Here is a 19,822-nt window from a genome sequence, read left to right on the forward strand (position 1 = left end):
TTTTATTGTAACCATATTTATGGTAACCAGAGGCAAATTGACTGAAAGTTCCATTCAACTCTCTTATCTTAAAAGTCAAAAATAAAACTCAGAATACCTGGCCCTCCTCCAGCTATATCACCCCATCTCTTTGCTTGTCCTCCTCCTGACTTCACTCCCTCAACCCACAAGGAGCCCATTTCGGCCTCTCTGCCTCCTTCCTGACCTCTGGTGCTGGCAGTCTGAGGGCTCAGTGTGGGCCCATTTGCCTCTCGGTCTACACTCTCCCTAAGAGCATCCAGTCTGTGCTAGTAAATGCCTTTAATAAGCCCCCGATTCCCCTGGTCTTCCCCTGAACCCTTAACACAGATTTATTCTTTGGCAATTCTGGAGGCCAGAAGTATGAGATCAAGGTGTGGGCAGGGTCTTTCCCTTTGGAGGCCCTGAGGGAGAATGGTCCGTGTCTCTTGCCCAGCTTTGGTGGGATTGCTGGAAACCCCTGATGCCCTCAGCGTGTGCTGCATCACTGTCTCCATCACCACACGGCCTTCTTCCCTGTGTGTTCCCGTGTCTCTTCATATGACCTTCTTATAAGGACACCAGTCATTGGGTTTCAGGCCCACCTTAATCCAGTATGACATCATAACTAATTATATGTACAAAGACCCTATTCCAAACAAGGTCACACTCTGAGGGTCCAGGTGGGTATGAAATTGGGGGGAATGCCATTCACCCCAGTACAGGAGCCCACACGTAACTTGTCCCAAACAGATCTCTCCATTTGTTCCTGTCTCCCCCTAACACCACGCCCTTACCTTTCCCCTCTCACAGTTGGCCCACAATCCACACAGTTGCTCAGGCCCCACAGCTAAAATCCCCCTGGAACCTTCTCTTTCCCTCATCCCCCCATCAGGAACCCTTCTGGCCTTGCTGTGGGCAGCTGCTCAGCCTCCACCTGGCTGCTGGGTTCTGCTCTTCTTTCTCAGCTGTCCATTCTCTACATTGAAGCCAGACAGACTTTTTAAAAATATCTTTTTTAATTTTTAACACTGGGAAATTTTTAACCTCCAAGTAAGTAGCGGATGATGTCATGAGCACCCGTTTACACATCACTCGGCTTCAGTGACTTTCCACTCTTGGCCACTCGCTCGGTTCAGCCCAGCCCCCCACCCACAGCCCTCCCATGTTATTTTGAAGCAAGCCACAGACATCGTATGACCAAATATTTAAAAAACGTAAATCAGATCCTGTCCCCTTTCTGCTCACACATCTCGTGCCACCACCCAAGATAAAAGCCAGCCTCTGTAGAACGGCCCAGGAAAGACCCTGGGGACCCAGCCGTGCCACACACCTTTGCCCCAGGCACGTGGGGCTCCTCTCTGCTTCTGGGACACCCCAAGCTCTGTCTGCCTCTGAGCTTCTGCACTTGCTGGTTTCTCCGCCTGAAACACTCACTTTGCCTCCACGCACTGCCGGGGCCTGCTGGTCCTCATTTCTCCTTCAAGTCTCACCTTGAATTGTTATTTCTTGGCGAGGTCTTCACATCCTCCTCATTTTACCTCCATTCCTCCACCTGGTGCTCTGTTCCTAATGTGAGTCACAACTTGACATTGTCTTCACTAATCATTTATGATTTGTATCCTTCCCTAGAATGTAAGCCCCTGGCGGGGGGGACCCTGCCAGTCTTGCTTATGTTTATGTCCCCAGTGCCAGAGCAAGACAGGCGTATGGTCAGGTGCTTCCCCAGGAGTTGGGTCCTGGGTCACAGTCTGGGGTATGTTTTGTGGTTCTCAAGTAGACTTTGCCATGTTGCATCATGGAAACATGTCCACTCTCTGCCACCAGGTTTCAGGTTATTGTCCTGTTAATTAAATAACCCCTCGGTGTTATTTTTCACTTGCATGGGAATACCCAGTGTAACAGAAAGAGCCACTTTTATAACTCAGAATCAGCTATTTGTTGAGAGGATTTGGTATAAGGCCCAAAGGGATTTCAAGAGGAGTGACATGTGCCCATGGCGATAATTAGAACGTGCAGGATGTAGCTGTGTGCTTTGGAGTGGGGTAACACGGTCTGTGTAAGAAGGAAAAGAGCTACCGGTCAAGGGCTCTGGCAGGTCTGGACCGAGCTTCCAGGATTGGAATTGGGGCAGAGAAATTGGGGACTCCCCAGTCCCCCACTTCGGGAGCCTCCTTCTCTGCTCTGGGTTGCTGCTGGAAACCTTGCCTGTCCTCTGGAGGCAAGCTGCTTCAGGGCAAGGCTCCAGTTCTGGGACCCAGCCGTCTGAGTCTGGACCTGGTGCTGCCCGAAGCAGCAGTGTGATTCTGAGCCTGACACTTCTTCTCCTGCAAGATGGGCAGGCTGCCTTGATGGTGGTTTTTAGAACATTAACTCCAGGGGACCGACAGTAACTGAGATAGGAGTGTGATGGCCCCCACTCCTTAGGCCCTGAAGCAGAATGAAAGGCCAGATTGTCCACCCCACCTAAAATCTAGCCTCTAATGCTGCCCCCCCACCCACAAGCTCTAAGTTGAATTTATCTTAATTAAGCGAGCGCCAAAAGCAACTCCACTGAGCTCCCCTGTGCCCTAATGAAGACCCCACCCAGCCTCTGGGCCAGGAGGCTAGAGTTCTGAAAGTGATGGAGAGGAGTCCTGTTGGGGGTCACCAAATGAAATTGCCCTTGAAATTGTGAAGCTGGAGCTTTTTCTTGTCCGTGGTGGCTACCAGAAGAGCATTGATGACCACGATCCCTGTAGCGTGGGTCCCGGGCGAGCCGCTATGTCCGCTGTCAGGGAGAAGAGGATGGGGCGTGGCCTGTGAGGCTGGGATTGAGGCACTGTCCTCAGCCTGTAATTTTCTGGAAGAGACTGAGCATGGCTGCTTGCTAGCACTGCAGCATGCTGCCCTCTTGAGAGAGAAAGAAGGAACGTTTTTTAGTTGTTCTTTTAGGAAAATTCACAGTAATAAGGTCACAGGCCAAAGGACATGAGCAACTCTGTAACTTGATGAATTACAAGAGTACTTCTGGGACGGGTGCTCGCGGTTTACATCGCCACCGTCAGCCTTGCTAGCATCTCGGCGTGTATTCCTGTTTTTACGAATACGTCCGGTGTTGCTAAGCCTGCCTCTTCAGAATTGCTGCACAGACTGCTCTAACCTTGCTCGTCCTGCATGACGACGGGACAAGCAGGAAAATAAGGAGGACCCTCTTTCTGTTCCCTACCACGAACCTGGTCTCCATACTGCTCTGGGTGCTCGCAGATTTATGACGGGAAACCCAAATGCCAGTCCAGGTGCCCGGAAAACCTCGGGCTGTGTTAGTGTGTGAAATGAGGGTTGTGAAGCTGGGGCAAACATGGCCTTGTGCTTTCAAGAGCCCAGGCATCCTCTGCAGGGCCCAAGGCACTGCCAAGACCGGGCTTGGGGCTGGGTGGTGGGAGGCCAGGCTGGGAAAATCATGGTGGTGTGGGTATATTTTTGAAAACCTTCCATTCATTTGGTTCGTCCATCATCAGCACAGGCCTGAGGCACATGAATCCTGGGGTCATTTACTTACCCTCATGGCAGCCTCCTGTATGTAGGAACCTGTGTATAACACGAGAGAGAGTGGGAGCAGGCTGGGTTCCTGTCCAGAGCTGCAAAGGGAAGAACCACCTGGAGGTGACAAAAGGGACCTTGGTACCCATTGCCAACCAGCTTGGGCATGGTGTTGCAGCCTGTCCTCTGCCCTTAAAGAAACCCAGCCAGGACACTGCGGGGCAGGAGGCAGGCCCACCTCCCCAGACCTTCTCTCTTCCCCTGATCCACCGCCTCTCCTTGACCTGTTTTCCTGTCTTGTTCATGGTAGATGACGCTGCCTCTCTCTCTCTTTCTCTCTTCCTCCGCTTCCTTTCCCTGTGCCCTCTGCCCTGTTCCTACCTCCCCAACCCATGCGGGTGGACCAGACCCAGACGCAGCTGGAGCACGCACGCATTGGGGAGCTGGAGCAGAGCCTGCTACTGGAGAAGGCGCAGGCCGAGCGGCTGCTCCGAGAATTAGCCGACAACAGGGTAACGCGCCCACCGCCTCTGGCCTGCCAGCACCCTGGCCCGTGGACACCCCGGGGCTCCTCTGTTTTATTATTTTCTCTGTCTTTGGCTGCTGTCCTCATTGTTTTTTCCTTTTGCGCCCTTTCTAGGAGGGAAGTGGTGGGTCAGGAACATGCTTACTCTCCACGGCCATTGATGTGTATTGGGCTTGGCTGTCTGTGACTTTGCTCCCCAGCTGGTCCCGTTGGCAGGGAATGTCCTGTGAGACCCTCCGCCATCCTCCCTCCCCATGTATGACCATGGCAAGGCTTTGTCATGTTCAGAAATCAGTGGTCTCTTGGGGAGGTTCTGCCTTCTTTGGGCAGGCACGGAGACAACATACCCATGCCTCCCTTCTCCCAGCTGGGGAAGGCTGCAGGCTGGGGGGGCTGTGGACCCAGGTTTCTTTAGCCTGGAGGGTCTTAAACATGGTGGCAGGGGGGGCCAGCTAGAAGGACCTGGGGCTAGGGGAGAGGGGGGTGTCCCCAGGACATGGGTTTCTGTGTCAGCCCAGGGTATGGCAATTGTGATATGATGGGTCAAGGGGCGGTTGCCAGGTTAGGGAAAGCTCTGCTTGGAGGGTGAGTTTCCCCCAAGTCCTAGCGCCTGGTTCCAAGTGGAGGCCCGTCTCGCCCCCTGTGCAGACACACACTTCCAAGTGGCTGGCAGGCCTAGTCCGGGGGACAGCCCAGCTATGGTTCTCTTGGTGACAAAGCAAGCCATGACTGGGATGTAAACAGCATGGGAGTGTGGGTGAGCAGTGGTCAGGTTCTGCATGTTGGCCTCGGCACACAGGGGAGTGTGTGCCTGCAGTGGGCATCTGGAGACACAGAGATCCCTTTACACACACTGTTGCCCAGTGACCATCTGCTCGTGCAGCACACACATGAGGGCATAGAGGCTACTTGCAGAAACTGACCCGGTCACGTTGACAGGCCAGAGCCCTCCACACCCAGGCATCTTAGTGCAGGGCACAACCTGATTGAAAAACCAAAAACGGGTTTATTGAACTAAAAGATCGGCTCCAGAAACAAACAATTTTTTAAACTTATCCAAGATTTAGAACTGTTACATATGTTGTTTCCAAATCTGTGCCCACTGACATGATCAAGGTGTGGGTTTTTGGAGGGTGGGCCCTCTGATCTCAGAGTTTTCCATTAGAAGGCAGGTCAGGGATCATTAATTCTGTTCTGCTATAGGCATTCAACCAAATGACACTTTCTGGCCACCCCCTCCAGACAGCCTGGCAGAACCAACCCATGCCGGCTGGGGATTTTCAAAAGCAAGATAATGCAAAATGCCCTCTGTCATATCTGCCCTTTAAAAATAACATGAAGTGAAAGAAAAGCCATGACTTCAAATAGGTGGTTTCTGTTAACCACTCATTTGTCCCAAGCCTAGTGCAGCAGAGACAGTTGACTCCCTGAATCACTGGGGTACAAGCCCGGTGGGTCTTTCTGGGAGCTGTGGGGGGCAAGGCCACTGACAAAGCCAGCATGCACATAGGGATGGATGCCCTGCCCTTTTCATGACCTCCCCCCGCTGGAGCTGGGGCCCTCGAGTGGTCAGGCACTCCACCCCCGGGCCCCTGTTGTGTCGCCCTCACTCTCCACCGGGCCTGCTGACCGCGTCTCCCTCTCTCCCGGGTAGCTGACCACCGTGGCTGAGAAGTCGCGGGTGCTGCAGCTGGAGGAGGAGCTGAACCTGCGGCGCGGCGAGATCGAGGAGCTGCAGCAGTGCCTGCTGCACTCGGGCCCGCCACCGGCCGACCAGCCCGAGGCCGCCGAGACGCTGCGGCTGCGGGAGCGGCTGCTGTCGGCCAGCAAGGAGCACCAGAGGGAGAGCGGCGTGCTGCGGGACAAGTACGAGAAGGCCCTGCGGGCCTACCAGGCGGAGGTGGAGAAGCTCCGGGCCGCCAACGAGAAGTATGCACAGGAGGTGGTGGACCTCAAGGCCAAGGTCCAGCAGGCCACCAGTGAGAACATGGGGCTCATGGACAACTGGAAGTCCAAGCTGGACTCGCTGGCCTCGGACCACCAGAAGTCCCTGGAGGACCTTAAGGCCACCCTGAACTCGGGCCCGGGCGCCCAGCAGAAGGAGATTGGGGAGCTGAAGGCGGTGATGGAAGGCATCAAGATGGAGCACCAGCTGGAGCTGGGCAACCTGCGCGCCAAGCACGACATCGAGACCGCCATGCACGTGAAGGAGAAGGAGGGCCTACGGCAGAAGCTACAGGAGGCCCAGGAGGAGCTGGCCGGGCTGCAGCAGTACTGGCGGGCCCAGCTGGAGGTGCAGGCCAGCCAGCACCGGCTGGAGCTGCAGGAGGCCCAGGACCAGTGCCGCGACGCCGAGCTGCGGGTGCACGAGCTGGAGAAGCTGGACGCGGAGTACCGGGGCCAGGCGCAGGCCATCGAGTTCCTCAAGGAGCAGATCTCCCTGGCGGAGAAGAAGATGCTGGACTACGAGCTGCTGCAGCGGTCGGAGGCCCAGAGCAAGCAGGAGGCCGAGAGGCTGCGGGAGAAGCTGTTGGTCACTGAGAACAGACTCCAGGCTGTCCAGTCCCTGTGCTCGTCCCAGCACACCAACGTAGGCAGCCGCCCTTGCTGGGCTGTGCGGGGCCCAGGGGCAACAGAGCCCGGGCTTGAGGGCCCGGCTGGGGAGGGCCCGGTTGTTAACTGACCTCTTTTTTCCAGCCCAAGGGAATGTTCTCCTGGCCCCCAGGTCTGGGGCCGCTGGGCTCAGAGGAGGAGCCTCTTGTCCCTCTGTCAGAAGGGCAGCTGGTCCGGGTGATTGTGGGGGCCCAAGGTGGTCTTAGCTGACCTGCCTGGGTCCCCCACAGACCAGGGCTGTAGAGAGATGTACCTCAGAGCAAAGAGCAGGCTTCCTTCCAGTCCCCAAGTCCCTGCGGTGCTCCTGTGCGGCGGGGCTGGCGTAGACATGGAGGACAAGCCCGAGGGCTCCCAGCTCCAACGTGAGTGCTGACCTGGGGGGTCTGAGGGCGGCCCTCTTGGCGCTAGTCCTAGTGAAATGGAGCAGTTTCCCCAGAGCGGGGTCTGGAAGGCTGCAGGTGGGCGGCCCTGGAGAGGCCACTGCCACCGGTATCAGCTTTGCTCCAAATCTAGACGTCCCAGCTGAGCACACTCAGGCAGCTCAGACAGGGGCTGTGTTCACTCCGGTGGGGCTGGGAAGGGCCTTGGAGTGGCTCCAGGCCCCACACCTCGCACCAGGCCCTCTGCCACCCCACTTCACCTTCATTCCTGTGAGGTCATTTCATAATGAGCCAACCAAGACCCCAAGACGAAGTAACCTTCCCAGGGTTTCTGCCCACTATAGGCAGAGGTTGTGCCGATCCTGCTGCCAGGGGGCGGACAAAGAGTGCCTAGGATGACAAAAGTTTTATATGAAGGAACAGCTAGCAGCATGATCATTGCCTTTTTAAAGGCCCGGGGGCTTCTGGTTCGCCTTGTACTTTTAAACTAGAACTTAGCATTCCAGTCAGAAGTTTTCAGGAATTCCAAGTACAGGGTGCCTTTTTGTAAAAGGCGCTTTGCCTGGGTCATGCTTTGAGGTCCCACTGTCGCTGCCCCCTTCTCCTAGGAATTGACAGTTTTTAGCAAGTGTTCTTCCAGGATCCCGGGTAAAGGGAAAAGGAAGAGCCCTGGGTTAGCTTATGTGCACATGGCTGATTCGCTTTTCAGGGCAGGGGGTCAGGCCTGGGACCCAGGACCTGGATGGAGGAGGTTTGGGGCTGCCGTAGGTCCACAGAGCGTGGGAGAAAGAGGACTGAGGGTGGCCTCCTGCTCCTCAGTCACAGACCGTGGGCTGAGGAGTGGGTAGTGACCTCAGAAAAACCTCTCTTGACTTCTACACACACGGGGTCTTGGGCTAGACCCACGTGTCCAGAAACAACTAGACTTTTGGTCTCATGTAGTAAGTATGAGAATTTTTTTTTTGTAATTTCTATTTTTCTGAAGTTGGAAATGGGGAGGCAATCAGACAGACTCCCGCATGCGCCCGACCGGGATCCACCCGGCATGCCCACCAGGGGGTGATGCTCTGCCCATCTGGGGCATTGCTCTATTGCAACCAGGGCCATTCTAGCGCCTGAGGCAGAGGCCATGGAGCCATCCTCAGCGCCCGGCCAACTCTGCTCCAGTGGAGCCTTGGCTGCGGGAGGGGAAGAGAGAGACAGAGAGGAAGGAGAGGGGGAGGGGTGGAGAAGCAGATGAGCACTTCTCCTGTGTGCCCTGGCCGGGAATCGAACCCAGGACTCCTGCATGCCAGGCCGACGCTCTACCACTGAGCCAACCAGAGAATTTTTTTTTTAAATGTTGTGTGTGCCTCATTTCCCCTGCAGTATTTGTAAATAAAGATCTAGGTGGCTTGTTTATTTATCACTAGCTGAGACTAAAATGGGGCTTGGGATGTAAATGAGAAGAGACACGAGGGACAAGTGGGTGGAGGAGCCTGCCCAGCTCTGCGCTGTCCTGCCCTGCAGTGTCAGACTGGCAGACTCAGGGGACAGCCAGTTTAGGCAGGAGGCCAGAGAAGGAAGCAGTAAGGGGTCAGTTGATGTTTGCCCAGATTTTGTTTTCTTAATCTTTTCTTCTTTGACTTCTGGGCTTACTATTTTAAAACAGTGTTGGAGAGAAAAGAAGTTGGATTTCTTAAAGTGCCTCTAGGAGCCGGCCCTGGGCATGCTCTGCACGCACTGCCCCCTGGCAGCTGAGACTTGTTTCCTGGAGGGGAAACCGAGGCTGCAATCTTGCCTCTGGGTGTTGATGGAAACATTCTGAGGACCAACCTCTGTAGGCTTTACAGGGAAGGAGACATCTGTTTGATATACCGTATTTCCCCATGCATAAGATGCACCTTAATTTGGGGGCCCAAAATGTGGGGGGAAAAAAGTATTTCATAAAGTTAATGAACTCAAGTTTTATTCATTATAAAATTCATACAACCCCTCATCCATGTGAAAAAGTGGGAAATGTGAGTAAAAAAAAAATAAATCTACAGCCACTGTATGAGATATACCCAGTTTTTAGACCCCAAATTTTTTCCCAAAAAAGGTCCATCTTATGCATGGGGAAATATGGTAATAAACATTTTCAACAGAGGAAAGGGGAGAGGTGTTCACATGGAAGCCGCACAGGCAGCCGTGGGGGTGCTGGGAGCAGAGGGGAGGTCCTCTGTTGTCGTGGGCTGTATCAAGGACAGCTGTGTTCTCCCTGTGGAGTGGAGGGGGAGGTATGTTTGCTGGGCTGTCTGGGGCTTCGGGCAGAGAGGGGAGGTGAGCGCCCCCTTACAGGCCTCTCCTTTCAGATGATTGAGTCGAACGACATTTCAGGGGAGAAGATCAGGATGAAGGAGACTGTGGAGGGTGAGTGGCCGCTGGGCAGGCGGGACACCGGGCTCTGGGGACAGGCTGGTTGGTTCTGCCTTTGAGCTGGGTGCCCCTTGGTTTCTCATCATCCGCCCTTTGTTGAAAGGTGTTGCATGCATGAGCCACCTACTACCCGGATGAGGAGGGCTGTGGCTCGGTTTATTGAGTGCTGGTCATTGTGTGAATACCTTGTTATTCGTTTGGTATCACAGTATTTTAAAAATAGGTATAAACTACAAATGGTTCAAAGGGCTTATAAGGTGAAGGGTCCCCTACTCCCTGGTTTTCTTCCCAAAGGCACAATGTTGGCCAACTTCTGTCCCCATTCAGAGTTTATGCTAATAGGTAACACATGGTGCCCTACCTCCCACTCTGTTCAGCCTCTTACTTTTTTCCATTTAATAACATGTCTTGGAGACTCTTCCTTATCACTGCATTCTTTTCCGTGGTGCAGAATAGTCCATTCTGTGCAGCCACCATCGTGTACTTAGCCAGTTTCCTACTGATGGAATGGAGGTTGTTTTTAGTCTTTGTCTATTACAAACACTGCTGGGGTAAATTACCTCCTCTGTGGGTTCAACCAGTTTTTTGTTTTTCTTTTTAAGACTTTATTTATTTAGAGAGAGGATAGAGAGAGAAAGGCGGGGGGGGGGGAGAAACAGGAAGCATCAGCTACGTAGTAGATGCTTTACATATGTGCCTTGTGAGAGGAGGAGAAATAGAGAGACAGAGACAGACTCCCGCATGCACCCCAACTGGGATCTACCCAGCATCCACTGTCTGGGGCCGATGCTCGAATCAACCAAGCTATCCTCAGTGCCCAGGGCTGACACTCAAACCAATTGAACCCAATGAGCCACTGGCTATGAGAGAAGAAGAGAGAGAGAAAGGGGAGAGGGAGGGGAAGAGAAGCAGATGTTTGCTTCTCATGTGTGCCCTGACTAGGGATTGAATACAGGACATTCACATGCCAGGCTGACGCTCTATCCACTGAGCTCACTGGCCAGGGCCATGTACCAATCCTATAATTTTTTTATAGAATATTTTTCAATGTTTATTTTATTGCACTAGATAAGCTGAATCTAAAACCGTTTGGGAAAATAAACAAGATTAGCGAGTTTGTTTAAAACTTCAGAGCTAAACAAAGAATTTTCATATGGCCTAGCAATTCCATTCTAGGTGTATGCCCCCCGAGGTCACTGGTTTGAGCACGGGCTCATCTGACTTGAACGCAGGGTCGCTTGCTTGAGCGTGATTTCATAGACATGACCCCATGGTCACTGGCTTGAGCCCAAAGGTCACTGGCTTGAAGCCCAAGGTAGCTGGCTTGAGCCCAAGGTCACTGGCTTGTGCAAGGGGTCGCTCATTCTGCTGGAGCCCCCGGTCAAGGCACATATGAGAAAGCAATCAGTGAACAACTACGGAGCCACAACGAAGAACTGATGCTTCTCATCTCTCTCCCTTCCTGTCTGTCTGTCCCAATCTGTCCCTCTCTCTGTCTCTGTCACACACAAAAATAAAGGTAATATGTTTCTAGCACTTTCTATGCATTATCTTTTTTACAACTGTTGTGAGGCTATCTTCTTGCAACATTTTATTTTGAGAGGAGGGGAATAGAGGACAGACTCTCGCATGCGCCCCAGCCAGAACCACCTGGCAACCCCCATCTGGGGCCAATGCTCAAATCAGCTGAGCTATCCTCAGACCAATCCAGCTATCCTCAGCACCCAGGGCCGATGCTCAAACCAGTTGTACCACTGGCTGCAAGAGGAGAAAAGGGAGAAGGGGGAGAGGGAAGGGAAGAGAAGCAGATAGCCTCTTCTCATGTGTGCCCTGACCAGGGATCAAACCTGGGGCTTCTGCATGCTGGGCCAACACTCTATCCACTGAGCCCACTGCCAGGGCCCTGAGGCTATCCAGTATTGAATGCACATAACCCTGTGACATGGGCGTCATTATCTCCACTTTTCACTCGAGGAAACTCTGAGCTTAAGTTGCTTGAGACCACATTATTAGAGCCTCTAATAATGCATTTACCAGAGAGAGAGGTGGCAACCACTGGATCTCAGGGCTGAATCTGGAGTATTAATGGCCTCTCATCTCTCCCGTACCCTCTAGGCCTGCAGGACAAACTGAACAAGAGGGACAAAGAGGTAGCAGCCTTGACGTCCCAGACGGAGATGCTCAGGGCCCAAGTAAGTGGTAAGTCTCCCTCCCGCAGGGAAGATGCAGGGGGCTTCCAGGGGGGCCACATGCCAGCGGAGCATGGAGAGGGTGGGTACCCGCGTCAGGGTGCCCTCCCGCACTCTGCCTTAAGGAGAAGGGGGCCCAGGCCAGGCGCCTACCCTGGCCTTCCACTGGGCAGCAGTGAGTGGGAAAACAGTAGCCCTCTCATGGTCCGTAGTATAATTGCGACCCCAGCCAGCTTCTTTCGCCAGCGGCCACTCTCTGTCTGAAATTCCTTCAGGACTTTGTGGTTTCTCATGGGCCACTTTGACACCGTGTTATCAGGCCCCGGCCTCTGGAGGAGACCCCGGGGTCTTAGAATGGGGTGAAAGACGCCGGCAGCAGGCGGAGAGCAAGGCACAGGGAAAGCAGGACAGAGCGGGAGCCCAGGCTGTGGCAGGGGGTCTGGAATTTGTGATTTGGTGACAGACAGGCCCTGCTTCTTGTCCACCAGAGTGCCAGGGGTGGTGTCCATGAGACGGCCCCCGTCCTGGGAAAGGGCTCCCTTCCCCACATCTCTCCAGTTCCCACCACGTTCATGTGGCGTAACTGGTTCCAACCAAGGTCAGTCAGTTGACCTCAGGCGCCTCCAAGGCAAAGGTGAAGCGAGAGCGTTTCCTTGTTCAGGCAGCACCGGGATGCCGGGTCCTGTCTCAGGAGGGTGACTGCTTCCCACACCACAGGGCCCAGCCGCTGTGCTTGGGGGTCCTGGTCTACTTCTTGTGGCTGGGCTCTCAGCCCCTAGCTGCCTGGCTCTGCAGGATGAGACAGACCCACTCAGTGGAGTGTGTCACCATGACCCCCAGAGAATGCCGGCTCCCGACCTGGGCCTGGGCCTCGAGTGGAACAGATTCCCAAGGTGATCCTGACCCTCCCCTTCTTTCCTGCCGGCTGACCCTCAGGACTGGAGAGCAAGTGCAAGTCAGGAGAGAAGAAGGTGGACGCCCTCCAGAAAGAGAAGCGGCACTTGGAGGCAGAGCTGGAGGCTGTGTCCCGGAAGACCCATGATGCCTCAGGCCAGCTGGTCCTCATCAGCCAGGAGCTGCTCAGGAAGGAGCGGTGAGTTGGACCTGCCTGGCCCCGCTGTCTTCACTCTGGCCCTGGCCCTCACTCCCCCTGACGTTAGCCAGTCTTCCCCAGAGCTGGGCAAGGATGGGCTGGGTAGGACAGGTGGCTGGCGTCACAGGGATCATTGTATTCACCTCTGCTAAGCTCAGATGAAGCCTCAGATCCCCTCTTAACATAGTTCTCCAGGCAGAAATGATAAGAAAATGAGCAGTTCCCAAACTTCTTGCTCTCAGGGACGCCTTTAAACTCTTAAAAAGTATTGAGGTTTCCCAAAGTGCTTTGGTTTATTTAGTCTATATATTTATCATCTTAGAAATGAAAACTGAGACATTTTAAAATATTTATTAATCCACTTAAAAATAATAAACCAATTGCATGTAACATAAATAACATGCTTTTGATAAAGAGTAACTTTTCCAAAACAAAAAGATTTTATGAGAAAAGCGGCATTGTTTAACATTTTGCACTCAGTCTGTGCAGTTTGTTGTTCTGGTTGAAGTGTATATATTATGGAAATCTGGCGTCACAGAGATGTGTAGTTGGGAAAGAGCGTGTTTTAGTATTGTTTTCAGATAGCTAATATGCCACATGACCCCAGGAAAAATATCCATTATACGCGCATGAGAAACGACAGTGAAAATAGTTTTTTATCATCGTGAAAATCAGTTTGACTCATGGACCCCCGAAAGGGTCTCGGGGCCCCTAGAGTTCCCCACGCCACACTTTGAGAACCTCTCGGTTCCTGTGTATAGTCATGGTTTGTGCAACCCCTGTGAGGCTTCAGAAAAATACAAAACCAGATGAGCATTTTAAAAATCAGAAGATTGTACATAAACTCTAGATTTCTCCAGATTCCTTAAAGAATTGGGAGTTCAGACAACCCTAGGCTGACTTCCAGCATAGCAACAACCAACCATTGCTGGGCAGCACCCGCCCCTCTTAGTGGGCAGAGCCCTCTGGGTCTCCCAGGTCCCCCACCCCTCATCATTATTTTGTTTAGACCCATTCATGGACATGGTTCACCAAACATGAAATCATTTGAGTTCAACCTCTGATATAGAAATCTTGTTAAAATACAAGCATCTTTTTATAAAAGCAATGCTGTCTCTTCCCCCTCCGTCCTGTTAAGTCTGATGTACAAATTGGGAGTTTCTGTGCTAGATTTGCTTCAAATTTAGCATCCTTCTAGAAAATGTGGCCCTGCCCTAGAGGGAGTTAAACAGGTGCACCTGGGGAACATTCCTGCACAGATGACCTCATGACCAGCCAGGCCCTACTGCTGTCTTGCCCCCTGTGTCCTCCTTGTGCAGATCAGGTATTTTATTCCCAGTGTTCAGGCCAGTCTTGCCTCCTTTGAGGAATCTGTCTCCCTGCTGTCAACTGGCTCATTTCTTCCTGTCTCTCATCACTCATGCAATTACCGCCGCCTTCTTTTTGGATATTTCACTCAGTCCAGTTCGTTCTTCCAGGCTTAGCTCACAGTCCATCTCTCCCTTGAAGCCTTTCTTTATTGAACCAGGCCACCGTGAGCTCCTCCACACGCCTGTAGTGCTAAGGATGGGAGTGGAAGATCGGCTAGGAAGGTGTTGGCAAATTAGTGAGTAGATTTATTGTCTTCGCATAACAGGAAATCTGGGAATAGCTATGGCAGAAAGTTGGTTTTTTACCTACAAATATCAGTGCCAACTGATTGGTTCTCTTGGACTCTTCCTTATGGTTGGAAGGGGGCTACTGAAACTCCAACCATTACATTCATAGCAGGAAGGAGGAGGAAAGGAACAGTACTGCAGACTTCCACTTTGTTCAACTATCCATGGCCACCTAATAAGTAGTTCCCCTCCTCTATAGTAGGTGCAGGCTAGGAAAAAGGTTTAGAAGGAGTGTGTCCTGCCTGACCAGGAGGTGGTACAGTGGATAGAGCATCAGACTGGGATGCGGAGGACCCAGGTTCAAAACCTCGAGGTCGCTGGCTTGAGCGTGGGCTCATCTGGCTTGAGCATGGGCTCCCCAGCTGAGTGTGGGGTCACTGGCTTGAGTTTGGGATCATAGACATGACCGCATGGTCGCTGGCTTGAGCCCAAGGTCGCTGGCTGGCTTGAGCAAGGGGTCACTCACTGTGCTGTAGCCACCCCCACCCCCTGTCAAGGCACATATGAGAAAGCAATCACTGAACAACCAAGGAGCTGCAGCAAAGAATTGATGCTTCTCATCTCTCTCCCTTCCTGTCTGTCTGTCCTTCTCTCTGACTCTGTCTCTGTCAAAAAAAAAAAAAAAAAAGGAGTGTGTTCTATTCCCTGCTCTTTTGATTGTTTGATTGATTTTAGGAAAAGAAGAAAGGAGAGAGATAGGGAGGGAGAGAAACAGAAACATCAATTTGTTATTCCACTTACTTATGCATTCACTGGCTGTTTCTCATATGTGCCAGACCAGGGATCGAATTTGCAACCTTGGTATATCAGGATGACGTTCTAACCAACTGAGCTGACAGCCAGGGTGTGTTCTATTCTCTAATACTGTGCCTGTGGCAGATATTGATAATTGACCGCCGCACTCTTTTCTGCAGAGCCTAGATGTGCTAGAGAATCATTCTTACCACAGTACTCCAGACAGCTACTGACTAAGGTTGACATGGGAAATAAAATTCATCTGATTTCAGCCATTTAAGATGCCATGCTGTATGGGCTTTCTTAGATAAATGTTTTGTTTTGCTCTACTTAATATTTTATTTAAACAAATATTCTATTTAAAAAAAAAACTTTAAAAACATTCTAGAAAAGATCTAGTCCTCTTCACTGTCCTATCCCTAAATCCTGGCCCCTCTTGGGTTGAATGGTTTTGTTTTTTTATGTTTTTTTTTCCCACAGAGACAGAGCGAGTCAGAGAGAGGGATAGACAGGGACAGACAGACAGGAACGGAGAGATGAGAAGCATCAATCATTAGTTTTTTGTTGCACGTTGCAACACCTTAATTTTTCATTGATTGCTTTCTCATACTTGCCTTGATCGCGGGCCTTCAGCAGACTGAGTAACCCCTTGCTCGAGCCAGCGACCTTGGGCTCAAGCTGGTGAACTTTTGCTCAAACCAGATGAGCCCACGCTCAAGCTGGCGACCTCGGGGTCTCGAACCTGGGTCTTCTGCATCCCAGTCCGATGCTCTATCCACTGCACCACTGCCCGGTCAGGCGGGTTGAATGGTTATATGCTGCCTGTTTCCACTCTGGTCCCTTCTGGCACAGGTGATGTTTTACTAGCCAGTCTCCCACTCAGAGTGGCCTTTCTCTAGGCATTTAACAAACAGCTGGAGCGTGAGTGGAGGGCCCAGGGATGACTGTAGCTCTTCTGTGCCTCCCCACATCCCTCCCCCAGGAGCCTGAACGAATTGCGGGTCTTGTTGCTGGAGGCCAATCGCCACTCCCCAGGGCCCGAGAGGGACCTGAGCCGCGAGGTCCACAAAGCTGAGTGGCGGATCAAGGAGCAGAAACTCAAGGACGACATCCAGGGCCTTCGTGAAAAGCTGACTGGGCTGGTATGTGGGAGCAGGGGAATGCTAGGGTGGAGCTGAGGCTCCCCTGCTGTCAGGCCATGGGGAGTAGTGGCCTCTGGGAGCCATCCCAGGAAAGCCAAGCCTCGGAGAGAATTCAGAATCCCCTAGAACTTCAGGGTCAGTGACGGAACTGATGGAGGGGCTTCAGGAGGCTGCATTTGCAGGCAGGCATTGTGGCTGGCTGTGTGGCAGCTTAGGTTATACAGTGCAAAGGGATACTAAGAATATGACCTATCCAGAGGTGAGATGGGCTACTGTAGGGTAGTAAGCTCCCCATCCAGAGAAGTAATCAATCAGAAAGCTGCTTGTACAGGGTCCTGCAGAGAGGATTCACACATGAATGTCAGGAAGGAGAGGGCAGATTTATGTGGAAACAAGACAGGTGTATTTCTGGGGACCATAGTGGGTGGAGGCAGCTGTGTCCTGCTGGGTAGGGGAGCAGGGGTAGAGAAGTCATTATAGGAGGAGATCAGCTGGCAGGAGGTTAAGAGGTGATGAGGCTGTTTGGGGTCTGGTGGTGAAGAAGAGTCTAAGACAATGTGGAGGGAGTAGGGAAGACTCAAGAAGGAAGGAAGGGAGGGTGTCTGGTTTCGGGACTTGGAGGACATGAAGCTTCTGACAGATCCAGCCTCCGTGGGGACCCTCAGGTGAGGGAGGGAGGCCTGAGGAGCGTCCTGGTGATGCTCAGGCCTGGCCCAGAGATGGGGTTGGAATAGTCCCTGCCAGGACGAGAGGTCGCCTTCCCCTGACACACATGCACACAGACACGCGCTTGCTCTTCCTGTCTCCGGCCACTTCCAGGACAAAGAGAAGTCCCTGATGGATCAGAGGCGCTACTCCCTCATTGACCCGTCCTCAGCACCCGAACTGCTGCGGCTGCAGCACCAGCTGATGAGCACAGAGGACGCACTGAGGGATGCGCTGGACCAGGCTCAGCAGGTGGAAAAGCTCATGGAGGCTATGAGGAGCTGTCCTGACAAGTCCCCGGTGAGCCATGGGCCAGGGCTGGGCTGACCAAACGAGCCCCTGGGCAGTGTCCTCATAGAGCATGGCCCTGTCCTGGGAACCCTGGTCCACAGGGAGTGGAGGCGCAGCCCTGTCTATCTTGGGAACCCTGGTCCGAAGGTGAAGGCGGCCCTATTCTAAGAACACTAGTCTGAAGGGGGAGGCAGCCCTGTCTGTCCTGTAAACCCTGGTCTGGTGGGAGGGACATAGGCATGTGCTCTAGGGGTCTCAGCCCAAGGGGTACATGTCTTTACCATGAGGGCCTCAGACTAGAAAGAGAGATGTAGCCTTACTCTGAGAGCCTTGGTCTGTGGGGGTCCTGGGAGCCCCATTCTGAAGAGCTGTCAGTTTGGAGCCTGAGATGATCCTATCAAGAAGACCTTGCCATCTAGTGGACGAACGAGGAACTGCTGCCTGGTGAACCGCCCTCAGCATCTGCCCATGATTCTTACAGGCCATTGGCAATTCTGGTTCTGCTAACGGCATCCACCAGCAAGACAAGGCTCACAAACAAGAGGTAAGGGGTGCTCCAGCCCTGGGAGATGCCCTGGCACTCCCACAGGCCTCCTGTTCAGGCAGAAAAAAAACCAAAAAGTCACTAAAAATACAAACAAAGATGCATTGTGCAAAGGCTTTACAATAGGGTCTCACAGAGGAGCCAGTGTAATCATGATTCAAAATTTATCCTGTTTTTTTAACCTTGTTTCCCTTTTATAAAAAAAATGTTTATTATAAAGTATGGTAATGCATTCCATTTGGAAACTTGGGGGGGGGACACAAAAATACATAAAGAAGAAAATACTAGTAGTCCTCCTACCCAGAGATGACCAAGGTTAGTGTTTTTAACTGATAGTCTTCCTGAACTTTCCTAGTGTGTGTATGTGCATACACATATACATGTACTGTCGGTTCTCATTATTCATAGGCTCCATATTTGCAGATTTGCCTACTCACTAAAATGTATTTGTAACCCCAAAATCAAAAATTGCAATAATTTTTTGGTCATTCATGGACACATGCAGAGCAGAGGAAAATTTGAGTTGCCCAACCCTCATGTTCCCAGCCGAGGGGTGACAAGGCTGCACTCTGCCTTCTTGTTTCAGCTCTTATACTGCAAACGTGTCCTTTTTGAAGTCTGTTTAGTGCTACGTTTTTCACACTTTTTGTGTTTTCTCTTGGTGATTTCTGCTGTTTAAAATGGCCCTCAAGCCTGACCGGGCAGTGGTGCAGTGGATAGAGTGTTGGACTGGGATGCGGATGACCCAGGTTCAAACCCCCAAGGTCGCCAGCTTGAGCGCAGGCTCATCTGGTTTGAGCAAGGCTCACCAGCTTGAGCCCAAGGTCGCTGGCTCGAGCAAGGGGTTACTCTCTCTGCTGAAGGCCCATGGTCAAGGCACATATGAGAAAGCAATCAATGAACAACTAAGGTGCCACAACGAAGAATTGATGCTTCTCATCTCTCTCCCTTCCTGTCTATCTGTCCCTCTGTCTGACTGTCACACACACAAAAAAATGACCCTCAAGTGCTGTGTGGAAGCACTGTCTAGTATCCCTAAGGACAAGAAGACAGCTGTGTGCCTTACCAAGAAAATCTGTGTTAAATAAGCTTCAGGCATGAATTATACAGGAAGTCCTTGCTTAACGTTGTTGGTAGGTTCTTGGAAACTGCAAGAACCTCTCGACCTTCTTTAAACGAAATGCCGTATAACAAAACCAGTTTTACCATTGACTAACTGATATCAAGTTAAGTTCTTATGGCATATTTCTGGTCACAAAAACATCACCAAACTTCTAAATAAAGACCCAAAACATTTCTAATATTGAACATTGAAGTAAATATGAGCTCTGCATATATTTAAGAAGAATAAAAACAAGTAAGATCATTATTTTCCAACCTCCTTATTCCAGTTCAGGGTCATGAGTGGCTGGAGCCTCTCCCAGCAGCTCAGGGCACAAGGTGGGACCCAGCCTGGACAGGGTGCCGTTCCATCACAGGGCCACTCACGCACCCACGCCCACTCATATGGGGACAATTCAGACACACCAGTTCACCTAACATGCACATCTTTGGAACGTAGGAGGAGCCCAGAGTCCCCAGAGAAGACCCACGCAGACGTGGGGAGGATATGCAAATGCCACGCAGACCATGGTCCTGGCCAAGAATCTCTCATCATTGTTATAACAAAACAATATTATTTGAAGATCTGCTGTACTATTAGCCTTGAGTTCATTGTTAATCAGTCAACAGTATGTGTTAAATAAGGTGTCTTTACACAGAATCACACATAATATATGGTTATGTGTGATTGTTGTTATGTTATCTTGATCAGTCGACTAAAACACTATGATCGGAGGTTCGAAGGAACCTGACCCTGGATTTCCCCCTGGAGCGATGGCTCGGCATTCGGTAATTCAGCCTTGGTGGTGACTTTGTGGAGCGTAACTACCGTGAATAATGAGAGGTTGTTATATGTGTACGCATATGTATGTACATGTGTGTGTGCACTAGCTTTTTATTTGGAAATAATTTCAAAATTACCAGAAAAT

At 51.8% G+C, this 19,822-nt stretch overlaps 1 protein-coding gene across 2 annotated transcripts in view; it reads left to right on the plus strand.

Annotated features, from left to right (window-relative positions):
• Window positions 1-19,822, plus strand: part of CLIP2 (CAP-Gly domain containing linker protein 2) — an 83,184-nt gene that overhangs the window by 59,689 nt on the left and 3,673 nt on the right. The window contains exons 9-16 of one of the 2 annotated variants that reach the window (XM_066274586.1): window positions 3,927-4,031; window positions 5,700-6,635; window positions 9,372-9,429; window positions 11,551-11,634; window positions 12,561-12,717; window positions 16,093-16,252; window positions 17,072-17,257; window positions 17,730-17,792. In XM_066274586.1, the coding sequence (XP_066130683.1) occupies window positions 3,927-4,031; window positions 5,700-6,635; window positions 9,372-9,429; window positions 11,551-11,634; window positions 12,561-12,717; window positions 16,093-16,252; window positions 17,072-17,257; window positions 17,730-17,792 (1,749 nt within the window). The remainder of the gene's footprint in view (window positions 1-3,926; window positions 4,032-5,699; window positions 6,636-9,371; window positions 9,430-11,550; window positions 11,635-12,560; window positions 12,718-16,092; window positions 16,253-17,071; window positions 17,258-17,729; window positions 17,793-19,822) is intronic. The other variant, XM_066274588.1, reaches the window with a different exon arrangement.

Source organism: Saccopteryx bilineata, chromosome 4, assembly GCF_036850765.1.
Source record: "Saccopteryx bilineata isolate mSacBil1 chromosome 4, mSacBil1_pri_phased_curated, whole genome shotgun sequence".
Taxonomy (NCBI): Eukaryota; Metazoa; Chordata; class Mammalia; order Chiroptera; family Emballonuridae; genus Saccopteryx; species Saccopteryx bilineata.